The 13331-nt window shown below is 41.7% G+C and overlaps 1 protein-coding gene across 2 annotated transcripts in view; it reads left to right on the top strand.

The window, feature by feature from the left end:
- RALGPS2 (Ral GEF with PH domain and SH3 binding motif 2) overlaps positions 1-13331 on the top strand; it is a 103688-nt gene that overhangs the window by 82544 nt on the left and 7813 nt on the right. Inside the window, exons 15-19 of one of the 2 annotated variants that reach the window (XM_083446345.1) lie at positions 4928-5005; positions 6361-6466; positions 8676-8768; positions 10104-10209; positions 12084-12175. In XM_083446345.1, the coding sequence (XP_083302471.1) occupies positions 4928-5005; positions 6361-6466; positions 8676-8768; positions 10104-10209; positions 12084-12175 (475 nt within the window). The remainder of the gene's footprint in view (positions 1-4927; positions 5006-6360; positions 6467-8675; positions 8769-10103; positions 10210-12083; positions 12176-13331) is intronic. The other variant, XM_083446346.1, reaches the window with a different exon arrangement.

Genomic DNA, 13331 nt, shown 5'->3' with positions numbered 1-13331 from the left:
AGAGGCACACAGAACGCCATCACCAATCAACCACACCAGACCCAAACCCAGACCCTCTCCACAGATAAATTACAGACACCATCCAGTAGCCAAACCAGGGTGGCACCTCCGGATGCTGCACCCCCCTGCAATCCCTACACAGATCTGGCTGGCACAGGCCACAAAATCTACGAAAAGCATATAAATCTACGAAAGCATATATATATATATATATATGCTTTCGTAGATTTTCACGGGTACAGGAATGCAGGTTTTGGTGTCCTCGGGTGTCTTCCCGTGTAAAAGTTGGGGTGTCTAGGCGACGTTTCGACGAGGTCTCACTCGTCATCTTCAGGCTGGTGCTTTCGGCTTCTTGTTACTGGAACAGAGCAGGATCTCAGTGTTTGAGTTCCTATAAATACTGTTGAGGAGGTGTGGTGTATAGCCTCCAATGTTCTGGGCAGAGAGGAGGTTCCCAGGCTAGTGTGCCTTTTCTTCTTTTGTTCCTTAATTACTTGAGGGATATCTTGAGTGATTTCTTGAGTGATTTCCTGAATCCCACTTAGGTGGGTCATTAGGTGTGGATTAGTTGCTAAAGCCTTCGTGTCTTGAACTCTTGAACTTTGTGAAGAGTTTTTCTGAGAAGATGGCTGTACTGCACTTGGTTGTGCTCTGGCTTGGCTTCGTGTATAGGGGCGAGCTGTGGTTTTCTCGCTAAATTTCTCGCCAAGCAACTTCAACCCTATGCAGAATCCATCTCTTCACACGTTCCAAACTCCTTCCAGTTCATAGAAACAATAAAGAAGCAAAACCTACAACCCAATGACCTACTTGTGAGCTTCGATGTTGTATCTCTCTTCACACAAGTGCCCATTAATGAAGCCTTGACAGCCATTCAAAACAAATACAACCCCCCCGAATACATCTTGGACCTGACCAACCACTGCCTAACCAACACGTACTTCATCCACAATGGACAAAGATACAAACAGATAGAAGGAGCACCTATGGGATCACCCCTCTCACCGGTCATCGCTAACCTGTACATGGAACACTTTGAAACCAATGCTTTAGACAAGTCAGAACACAAACCCAAACTTTGGCTCAGATATGTTGACGACACCTTTGTAATTTGGCCACACGGGAAGGAAAAACTGGATAGCTTCCTCACACATCTCAACAGCCTACACCCCAAAATACAATTCACTATGGAAATAGAAGCCAACAACCAACTTCCCTTCCTTGACGTCCTAATCTACAAAAAACCTGATGGCTCCCTAGGACACACTATCTACCGGAAAAAAACACACACCAACCGCTACTTACATGCACAATCACACCACCACCCTGCACAAATAAACTCCGTAGCCAAGACTCTCATCTCCAGAACCAAACGCCTGGCTGACGAAGACCACTTGACAACTGAGTTACAGAATCTCTCAAATGTGTTAATTGCCAATGGATACCAGCAAAACAGGGTTACGAAGCTAATCCAAAAAGAAACACCCCCCAAAAACCAAGACACAGAAGAAAACAATGGCATAGCCCTCCTTCCTTATATCAAGGGCACTACAGATAAAATTAGCAAAATCCTCCATAAACACAATATCAAAACAGCCTTTTGCACCAACCAAAAAATAGCCAATATCCTCAGAAACCCCAAGGATAAAATTCAGTTGGAAAACCAAGGGGTCTATGAAATACCCTGCAAAGTCTGCCCAGCCACGTACATTGGACAAACAAACAGACGAATAAATGCACGGATCGCAGAACACAAGAATGCCGTCAAAAAAGAAGAAAAAACTTCCTCTCTTTTCCAACACATGAAAGAAACAGGACACGAAATTAATTTTGCAGATTCCAAATTGCTCTTTAACATGGAACATCACCACAAGAGAATAATCATGGAAGCCATCGAGATAGAGAAACACCCTCACAACATGAACAAGCGTGACGACACATCCCGCTTGCCAGACATCTGGAAATTAGCCCTCCCCACAAAATCTGACACCAGATCCAGAGACACACAGAACGCCATCACCAATCAACCACACCAGACCCAAACCCAGACCCTCTCCACAGATAAATTACAGACACCATCCAGTAGCCAAACCAGGGTGGCACCTCCGGATGCTGCACCCCCCTGCAATCCCTACACAGATCTGGCTGGCACAGGCCACAAAACCACAGCTCGCCCCTATACACGAAGCCAAGCCAGAGCACAACCAAGTGCAGTACAGCCATCTTCTCAGAAAAACTCTTCACAAAGTTCAAGAGTTCAAGACACGAAGGCTTTAGCAACTAATCCACACCTAATGACCCACCTAAGTGGGATTCAGGAAATCACTCAAGAAATCACTCAAGATATCCCTCAAGTAATTAAGGAACAAAAGAAGAAAAGGCACACTAGCCTGGGAACCTCCTCTCTGCCCAGAACATTGGAGGCTATACACCACACCTCCTCAACAGTATTTATAGGAACTCAAACACTGAGATCCTGCTCTGTTCCAGTAACAAGAAGCCGAAAGCACCAGCCTGAAGATGACGAGTGAGACCTCGTCGAAACGTCGCCTAGACACCCCAACTTTTACACGGGAAGACACCCGAGGACACCAAAACCTGCATATATATATATATATATATATAGCCAAAACAGTAAATAAATTGTTTCAGTGTTAGGGACTTTACTCACCAGTTTTAACTTCTGAGGATTTAGCATCCTCTCTGCAGCCTCTCAGTGTGGGTTACAAATTTTCTCTCAGAATACTCTCATCTTTTCTTATTAGATAAAATTTCTCTCTAATTTGTATATTCAATTCTGCTCATATTTCTTTGCAAAGTGCTATTACAAAAACTGCTGGTCTAATTTGGAATATTTATTTTATTTCATAAAATGTATACACCACTTGATTGTAAAAAAACAAACAAACCTCAAAGTGGTTTACAAAAATTGAGCTTTCAGTGTCATCAGCCCAATCCTGTGGAATACTCCACTGGTAGAGATTGAGCAGGGGCCTTCTGTTTCAACCTTTAAATGACTGCTGAAAACCTTTCTATTCTAGCATCCTTACATAGGCAATTAAGAATACATCTTTCCATAATTGTTAGTAGATGGTCTCCAATTTTATTTTATTTTTATGTGTTTTTATTATACATAGTTTTTATTGCAAACTCCTTTGATGTTTTTATGATCTAGTGATCTATAAATATTATTAATAAAATATGCTGCCTTATGCTACCATCTCTAGACTCTTGTATTAATTTACGAGACCCTTAGCAACTTGAGTCCAGGATACTTGTAAGGACCACTTGACTCTTAATACACCTGCCCAGGCATTGAAGTATTTGGGGAAGTCCCTTTTAGTAATTCCCCAATGGCTCTGATATGGGACGCGGGTGGCGCTGTGGGTTAAAGCCTCAGCGCCTAGGGCTTGCCGATCGAAAGGTCGGCGGTTCGAATCCCCGCGGCGGGGTGCGCGCCCATTGCTCGGTCCCAGCGCCTGCCAACCTAGCAGTTCGAAAGCACTCTCGGGTGCAAGTAGATAAATAGGGACCGCTTACTAGCGGGAAGGTAAACGGCGTTTCCGTGTGCGGCTCTGGCTCGCCAGAGCAGCGATGTCACGCTGGCCACGTGACCCGGAAGTGTCTTCGGACAGCGCTGGCTCCCGGCCTATAGAGTGAGATGAGCGCATAACCCTAGAGTCTGGCAAGACTGGCCCGTACGGGCAGGGGTACCTTTACCTTTACCTTTAATGGCTCAGATAGATGCATAGCTCATATCAATCAGGAACCAGGCATTCAGAATTGTCGGTCCAATTCTGTGGAACTCTCTCCCACTCACATTACTCAGGCCCCCTCCCTATTTAACTCTTCACACTTCGTGAAGACTTTTTATTCATTCATTTAAGCAGGCATTTCAAGTGAGCTTTTCTGATTTTTAAATGATTTTATGCCGTATCCCAATTGTACACCACTTGGAAACTTGGATATTAAGCCATTTATACATTACAGACATGGATGTGGTTGAACCTGCCCCTCTTGGCTAAATGGTCAACAATTTCAGTTGTCGATAAATACTGTTTCTTAACCAAAGGTTGTAAAATAATCAGTGAATATTTAAGATAGTAAGTATTGAAGTTGTATCCAAATGAAATTGATGGATCTGTTTGTATTTTTATCATTTTAATCAGCTGTGTAGCTCTTGGGAATTGTGCCTTTCTTTTTAAGCTCTGAAGTTGTTTAAAAGTAAAAGTTGTTTCATTACTTGAAACGATGTAAGCGCAGCCTTGCCTTTGATATTCATTGAAAATACTGGATCTTGTGATACAAGCAATTATGTAAATAAGTATAAACATTTAGGAAATAAACTAATAATTACACATAAAAATAACGCTAATTTATCTGGAGGGCTTATCCACACTTTCCTTTGGCCTGCTCCTTCCAGGCACAAGTCCATGCTTAAAACCTCTGGGTCTGAGTGTGTGTGTGTGTGTGTGTGTGTGTGTGTGTGCCCCCAAGGATTCCCCGCAAAAACCCTCAGTTAGCACATACTTTCCTTGCAAGAACTGGGCAAAACTTGAGATATGATTCTCCAGTTATTTTTCTGCAAAATTGTAGTAATGGCTTCTCATAATATGTTTTAAGTGTTTAGCAATGTAGAGTTCTTTTCTGCCTTTTTAAAAAGATAAGTTTTAAAGCAGCTTTTCTGATTCTCAAACCGTTCATGGGGATGCCAGGAAAAATGCCAAAATACAGGGGGTGCTCATATTAAGAACACATGTCGAAATAAGAAAGTTATTTTTTTCTCAATGAAGTATGCTGTTGGTCACAGAGCGAGATGTAGTAGCAATGTAGCAGAAAGGGAGCCTGTTTGCAGTGTTCTGACAAATGATAATGACTGTGAATTTAAAAATGTGTAATACATACAATTTATAATGGAATTCAACAGGAACAGATTATACCATTCTCTTGGTCCGGTGACAAGAATGGCACGAAATGGCTATCGGGGCCACATGAAGGGCAGCAGGTACCAGCCCCTTGTGTTCAGGGGTCAGACTTTTTCCTCTGGTGTTGGTGACTTGGTTGATATTGAAGTGGGTGCATTCTGACACTCCTGATCTTTCTGGCTTCCTTGGGCAAATCATGTCAATGAACTTTCCCTTTAAAAATAGGTCTTCCCTCTTTTGTGTCTTAATCATACCTTTATAGAATGTGGCTGGCTTGTTCTGATCTGCAAATTTCATTTCTTAAAGTATTGCACTATTACCTGGAAAAGCCTCGATGTGTTTTTAAAGTATTATGTTGAAAGTAATTGGGGTGGCAAGAATGATGTTGGTACCTTAATATTCAAAATACTTTCTTGAAATTTTTGCATTGGTGCCCTCCCCCGTCCGGGTCATATATTTTAATAAATTGCATGAACATCAGTTATTGGCTTCAACCCATTCTGAATGGCATTTGATGCAAAACTGCTTGGAAGCTTCCATACACGTCCAGCTGTTTTACATTCCTAATTAAACTTCATTCTCTATAACGCTGTGGCCATCCAAGAAACCTAGCTCAAACAACCATAAAAATCAAGCATCGTCTGGAGTTAAGATACGCATTGGGTGCCTTGCCAAAACTGGTGGACTCTTGACAGGTTCAGGTTGTTAGATCTGTCAAGTTTACACTTGACAAACAGATGAAGAGTGAATGGAAGAATTTTTCCAAGATGCTTCAGAAATTCTCAGACTGTCTCTAGAGAGCTGAAGGCTGTGCCTTCACATAAGCTGCTTGGCATGCACTGAGACACACACAGTTGCATCAGTCACATTTGTCCTCTTGAAAGCTGGTCAGCTGTTCACTACAAGCCATGTAGAAACAGATTAAATTAACTGCTCTGGGTCAAGCTTTCTGCTTCCATGCTTCTTCTGTCACTGTTTTCAAACACATTGGTGTGGTATTGTGCATGTTATTTAGCTCTTGCTTTTTTCAGTTTCTGCAACTCGGAATCTTAACAAATCGTCTTTCTACCAGGTCTGAATAATTAAAAATCACACGTTTGAGATGAGTGGGGGTTTGGTTTTTTTAAAATGAAATTGAATCTGAACATTTTGCTATTTAGGATTTATTGTAGTTGTATTATGTCTATCCGTAATGTTGCAAGTTATTTTTATTTAAGATTAATTTGCTGAACTGGGGGGCATGTTACTTGTGCTTCTGGGAGAAACATCCATTGAAGCAGCCAAAAGTCATAGCCAATGACTTTTTCCACAGTGAAATCCAGTAAATGACATGGCAACATTAACACAGATGTTAATTTCAAGTTAAATCATGCTTGGAGAACTGCTATTGGGGATATTTTGTGTATTCCCGTCTTTTACTCATTCTTCTTTATAGTTCTGCAGAGTCTGAGGATTTAGCTGTTCATTTGTATCCAGGAGCTGTTACGATTCAAGGCGTTCTCAGAAGGAAGACTGTGTTGAAAGAAGGCAAAAAACCGACAGTAAGACATTGAATGAATTGTTTAAAATGTTTCTCAGGTCCTTTTAGCAGTCAGTTGGTTGAAAGACAGGGTAGAAATAAATCAAATAAAATTGTGGCATCGCAACTCACAGCCAAGCAGTGGCGTAGCGTGGGTTGTCAGCACCCGGGGCAAGGCAAGTAATTTGCGGCCCCTAACCCAGGGCAAGGCAAGTAATTTGCGCACACACACCCCCCCCCCCCGCTGCACTGTCCCTCCCCCAGATAGTCCCTCGCTCTCTCTCCGCACCACACCGCACACCTGGCACCCCCCCCTCCACAGTGGGTGGCAACCCGGCAGCTCAGATCGGATTCGCACAGCCAGCACTGCAGTGAGAGAGAGTGAGTGAGCCAGGTAGGGGCAGAGAGCTGCGAGTGCGAGCACGCCCCCCCCCCAGATGTTGCGCCCGGTGCGGCCGGGCCCCCCCTGCACCGCCCATGCTACGCCACTGCAGCCAAGTCAAATGATTCCTGGAACCCTCCTGTAGATGCTGCCTTGCCCTTGCCACTGCCGCATTCTTGAAGTAGCGCTGGGGTAGACAACCCATAACGAGCAGTTATGAACGCATTTGCACACATCCTTTGTCTAGGCAAGGAGTTACTGAGCACAGAACATGGTCTCTTTCTTTACCCCATTTTCTTGCTTTGGGCTGCATTCATTTAGAGGTAACCTGTCAGGGGTCACATGTAGACATGGCCAAAGTCAAAACTGGGTGAGGTTATGTTATTTCTTCTTTCCTTTTTTCCTCTCTTATTCTCTTGCTCTTTCGCCTTAACAGGGAGGGTCCCTCTTGCAAGACTCCTGAGCTGTTCACTTGCAGAGGGGAGAGCTTTTGATATTAGGCTGAGGGATGCCCACCCCTGTTGTAGTAGTAGTTACCACCATCCTAGGGACCCCCCATTCCATCAGGTCCGGTTGTTGCAGGTCTTAGGAGAAGCCGCTACTATTTGAACTAGAATACAAAAAAAGGAGGTGTGAGGAAGTCGGGGAAACAAGTAAATGAAAGATAAAGATATGGAATTTGGATGTGTTTTTAAATGTTTTTGTTTTTTCTTGTTGTTTTGATGTATTTTTTTTTCTATTTTCGATGTATTGTTTGTTAATTTTTTATTGCTTTTTTTTCTCTCATACTTTCTTTCTGTAACTATAAAACTTCTAATAAATATTATTATATAAAAAAATAATAGGAGAAGCCGCTACTGTTGAGAAAAACATCTCCACATTTATTGAATCAGCTCTCATTACTGAAAACCAAAGCTGGCAATAATAAATATAGCTGTTTTAGTCATTTTAAATAGGGATGCAAAGGCAAAATTCTTAGCATTTCAAACATGTTACCATGGAGGCTACTGTGACAACCTTTGAAATCACCATTTATATTTATACTTGCTCTAAATTTAGATAATGAATAGTTTTCTTTTTTGCTTAATGATTCTTGCATACCTTTACCTTTTTTTCCCCCCTTCCTTTTTTTACTAACATGGTGATGCTAGCTTGTTTAATTTGGGCGGTCATTATTTGGTTGCATCCGTGCTTCTCAAATTAAATAACAATTTTTAAAGGAAATGCATAAGTACATTTTGCCTCCAGGCCAGTTTTACTTGATTAGAACATTGTATGGATTGTAACGAGACAGCAAGGACAAAAAGGAAGCATGAGGGGACTTGCTGAAAAAAGAGCATGGTGGCTTGTGTTTCCCTCCATAAATCGTGGTGCTTCTGCCGGGCATTAGTGTGGAAACCCAGCTTTTAGAAAGGAAGTTCTCTTCTTTGTGTGTTTGCCCCACATCACATCGCTCTCCCTATTTTCTCATAGTTTTCTCAGACCGAGAAGAAATGTGGATTACCACAAAATGTGGATTACTTACCAAGGGGTCTGTCTTGCTATGCTGATTTGCCTTTGAGGAGGCTCACTGCAGCAAAGTGATTGATTTATACGAAGCATTTGTTTTTGAAACAGTTGCCGGACCCATTTCTTTAGTGATCTAGGCTGAAAAGTAGAACGTCATTTCAATCTATAAGACATTGTTGTATTTTGTTTTATTTCTTGGAATGTCTTTGTTTTGAAAGTATTGCCCTGCTCAAGACCCCTTTGAAATGGGCTGGGGCGAAAAAATCTGAAGAAATAAAATGAAAATGAAACTGCCTTAGTCTCTTAAAGGTATTAATCTAATGACACTTTGCTTTTGCAGGTAGCATCTTGGACAAAATACTGGGCAGCGCTGTCTGGAACTCAGCTTTTCTACTATGCCGCAAAGTCCTTGAAGGCGACAGAAAGAAAACATGTATGCAATGCATTGTACTACATCTCCCATTGATATACCGTATTTTTCGCTCTATAAGACGCACCAGACCGCAAGACGCGCCTAGTTTTTGGAGGAGGAAAACAAGAAAAAAAATATTCTGAATCTCAGAAGCCAGGACAGCAAGAGGGATCGCTGCGCAGTGAAAGCAGCGATCCCTCTTGCTGTTCTGGCTTCTGGGATAGCTGCGCAGCCTGCATTCGCCCCATAGGACGCACACACATTTCCCCTTACTTTTTAGGAGGGGAAAAGTGAGTCTTATAGAGCAAAAAATACGGTATGTGATCTTCATCCAGAGGGATAGATAGAATCAAAGAGATATTATAGATATTTTAATATGCAACATGCATTCTCTTAATTACCTTTTCCTGCTCTTTATTTACTGCTAAAGATGATAGTTTAGCTACCTTGCTTTTTCCAGGACAGAATTTTGCCCTTTTTTGCCGACAGCAGATTAACATTTTTTTTCTCTCCTTTCATTGGGAACACTGCAGTTGCAAACGTTTTCGCTGCTGCTTTTTGGTTAACCATTACTGCTCTCTGGATATTTTCTGTTCTGCCTGCTTTTCTCCATTAGTACCCTCTCTTAGCCTCACCATCTTGATTTTCTGCTGCCAACTCAGCTCAGCAGCAGTCTTGAAAAACAATTCCAAACTCTGTAAATCTTCCTACTTGAAATGCTCTTCTGGGCATTTTAAGCAGCCTTCTGAGTTCAGCTGGATCTGCCTTAGTATACAAAGCTTGCATACCATGCACAATGTATACTGTAGCTATTAAACAATGTAAAGCAGCCATTGTGATAATCTCCAGTCTGATGATTCTGCAATGGTACATTTCCTTGGCATTTAAATTTTTCAGGTCTCTAAAGCATGGGTACTAAAGTCACACTCATCCCAAAATGTGTACACAAACTGATTTCCTTAAATTGAGTCCTGTTTGTCTCTGATTTCAAATGGCCAATAACTTTTATTTGAAGCAGAGCATTGTAAGAAAGAAGTCTTCAACTGATTTCAGACAAATTGAAAAGCCAATTCCTATTGCCAATTCTGGTAGTAGCTGTATACATCCTTTATGTCCTCTGTTTTTCACTCATGCAAAATCAGAATTCTACATTATGTTTGGATTGGGGAGGCAAACTTTCTAAATGTAACATGTAACATCTCTGTTCAGCTTTTAACATCTATTTTGCATTAATGATGTAAAAAGCCAGTGCTGTTTGTTCTGTGTTGCAGCATTTAATGCATATCTTGTGGTTTGTTTGTTTTTTTCCTCTTTCCATTAACGTGGTTTTGTTCGTTGCTTCCTGCTTTCCTTCAGTTCAAATCTACACCAAGTAAGACTGTATCTGTTGTGGGATGGATGGTCATGATGGCTGATGACCCAGAACATCCAGATCTCTTCCTGCTCACAGATTCTGAGAAAGGTCAGTGACGGAATATCCTTGGTAGATTCCCGTATGATTGTGGACACTGGGTGATCTTGGGACAATGGGATCAGTGGCATAGCAGGGGTTGTCAGCACCCGGGGCAAGGCAAGTAATTTGCGCCCCCCCCCCCCCCGCTGCACTGTCCCTCACCCAGATAGTCCCTCGCTCTCTCTCCGCACCGCACCGCACCGCACACCTGGCATCCTCACCTCCACAGTGGGCGGCGACCCGGCAGCTCGGATCGGATTCGCACAGCCAGCACTGCAGTGAGAGAGAGTGAGTGAGCCAGGTAGGGGCAGAGAGCTGTGAGTGCGAGCGCGCCCCCCCCCCAGATGTTGCACCCGGTGCGGCCGGCCCCCCCTGCACCCCCCACGCTACGCCACTGAATGGGATTATTGCCTTTTTGCCACTAATTATGGAAGCAAATGAACCTCAGGAGAATAAAATGCATACAAACACTGGTCAGCAAAAGAAAATGTGTACTATAGAAATGTTTTATTGTCTTTTTGGACACTTTGAAATGTTTTGAGGGAATTTTTCCATATTTTAAAATGTAATATCTAACATTACAGTCCAAGATTGGATTTTAGGGTGGCTTGCAGATAGTTAAACCATTCAGGAAAAATACTATAGAAGCAGAAACAACCACATTAAATAAATTAGCTCAGAACTGTTCCCAAATATTTGTGTGACTTTTCCAGTCTTCTTTCCAGGGCCTGTTGGCATTGCTATTTTTAAAGTTAAACTTTATATGAAGTATTTCTTCCAGGATAGCATTGTAGCTGAAAAGAATTTAAATTCTAATTACTAAATTGATTCATGGCTCTCTTATCTCCTCAAGGAATGTCTCAAGGAATTACCTTATTTGAAGGAGAAAAAATATGTTCCCCTTGTTTTTGAGAAGCAGCAGGGGAAATTCTGGCTGCAAGTGATCTGAAAGCTAGAGTTCTTGAGCCTTCCATACTAGTGGTTTCAATGCTGAATCCTACAACCTTTAACTTGCCTTATATACCAATGCGATTTACTCATTAAAGCCTTGGACAGAACTGGGGTTGTGAGTTTGAGTTCTACACCGTGTAGGACAAGTCAGGGCAGATGTAACAGTTACTGCTTTGCCCATCAAGCTCTCAACCCCATATTGTCAGAATCCAGAATGTGAAAAGCTAGACTGGACGGGAATTACCTAATCAGCTCAAGAACTCCTGGTTTGTATGCCAGGAGTTTGAGCCTCGGGAGGGTCTTGACTGCTCAGTGGATAGCTTCTCCCTCCTCTTTTGAGTAGAGATCTCACATTTTCAAGGGTTCTGTTGCATGAAGTGAAATATTAGACATGTGATTGCAGCACACCTTACTTGGCAGGTAGATATTTTCATGTTTGTGTTCATATCAATTTACCATACTTTTTGCTCTATAAGGCTCACTTTTTCCCTCCGAAAAAGTAAGGGGAAATGTGTGTGCCTCTTATGGAGCGAATGCAGGCTGCGCAGCTATCCCAGAAGCCAGAACAGCAAGAGGGATTGCTGCTTTCACTGCGCAGCGATCCCTCTTGCTGTTCTGGCTTCTGAGATTCAGAATATTTTTTTTCTTGTTTTCCTCCTCCAAAAACTAGGTGCGTCTTGTGGTCTGGTGCGTCTTATAGAGCGAAAAATACGGTAAATAAAAATGTCTGTCTGGCCTTTCAAGTGCCATACACCACTCAGGGCCATGTTGGGTGGGATTCCTTTAAAATATGTGGTATCTTTCAGATTACGACTATACATTAATATGCATTTTTCTATTTCCCATTTCTTGCATTCTTTTATTCAATTTTAAGAGCTTAACTTGAAGTCTGTTATTTATGATAGAAAGTTCTCCCTCTTTTTGTAATTTAGGGAACTCATACAAGTTTCAAGCTGGTAACAGAATGAATGCAATGCTGTGGTTTAAGCATCTGAGTGCTGCCTGCCAAAGCAACAGACAACAGGTGAGGAAATTATGGTCTGCTTTGGCAACTAGCAATGAGTGCTAAATATTAAACAATTCTGTACAAAAGTAAGTCTTCAGTCTTGCTCTGAATAACCATTGTTCAGTTCTCATAAAGGTCTCTTCTAGTAGCTCCTGGCGTTGCTGAAGATAGGTAGCTTCATATATCTCTAATTAGCAGCTTAAAACAATGAGTGCATGTTAAGTGCATGTAAAAATGAGTTCCTGGTCTGCATTTATTTCCCATGGGACACATTTAAATACACAAGCAATCAAAAATGCAGCATTAGGGCAATGTGTCAAATTTCCTCATACAGTCCAAGAAATAAATGGCTCCCATTGATTGCATTAGAGGAGTTTTTTAAAAAAATAAAATAAAAAATAAAGTCTGCTTTGAGGGCCTTGAGCAAGATTATGAAAACAAAGTTAAAGATTTACATGAATCACCATTTTCCAAGGAAAATTAAGAAGTAATTCATAGGAATGGATAGATATATAAATATATATCGTTCATAATTGTCAAATTACTATATTCAACTTTTTTCAGATTTTATGCCATGTGAAACTCTGCCTTCCTACCCACTCACAATGCCCTCCACAATTTTTATCTCTAAAAGCTCACCATTGTATAACTATTGTGCCTTTGAATCCTGATTCCGTTCTGTAGCATGCAATTCTAGAAATCATGCTTTGCTTTATATATGTTGATGTTGTTTTTATTCCCTCAAAATGTGCTCCACTTACATGGTTATTTAATTTTAGTTTTCTTACATGTATATGGTGCTTTTCTGCCACCATGTAACCAAAGCAGCAAACTTTTGACTCCAAGGCAGCCCCCCATCCAAGCCCTAACCATTCCCACACCTGCTCAGTTTCAGCAAGGTACTGGCCTCATGTGCTTTCATACTATACCCTGGGACCCCCAACCCACTTGTTTCAGACTTTGAGGCTGCAGGGAGAAGGAAATGAGGAAGGGGTCCCATTGTATTTGCACAAGTCTATTCCACTTGCAGACAAACATATCTCTAGACTTAGTACGGCTGAAAAATGTAGTGGTATAGTCCTTTTCCATGAGCACAATATCAATATTTTTTGCTAGCAAATGTCACTCCTTCATACATACATATCCAGCACTCAAAGGAATGAGATGTAAACCA

The sequence above is a fragment of the Podarcis tiliguerta genome (assembly GCF_965153285.1).
Source record: "Podarcis tiliguerta genome assembly, chromosome: 6".
NCBI lineage: Eukaryota > Metazoa > Chordata > Lepidosauria > Squamata > Lacertidae > Podarcis > Podarcis tiliguerta.
Note: the sequence above shows the minus strand (reverse complement) of the source record. Positions and strands in the feature narration are given on the sequence as shown.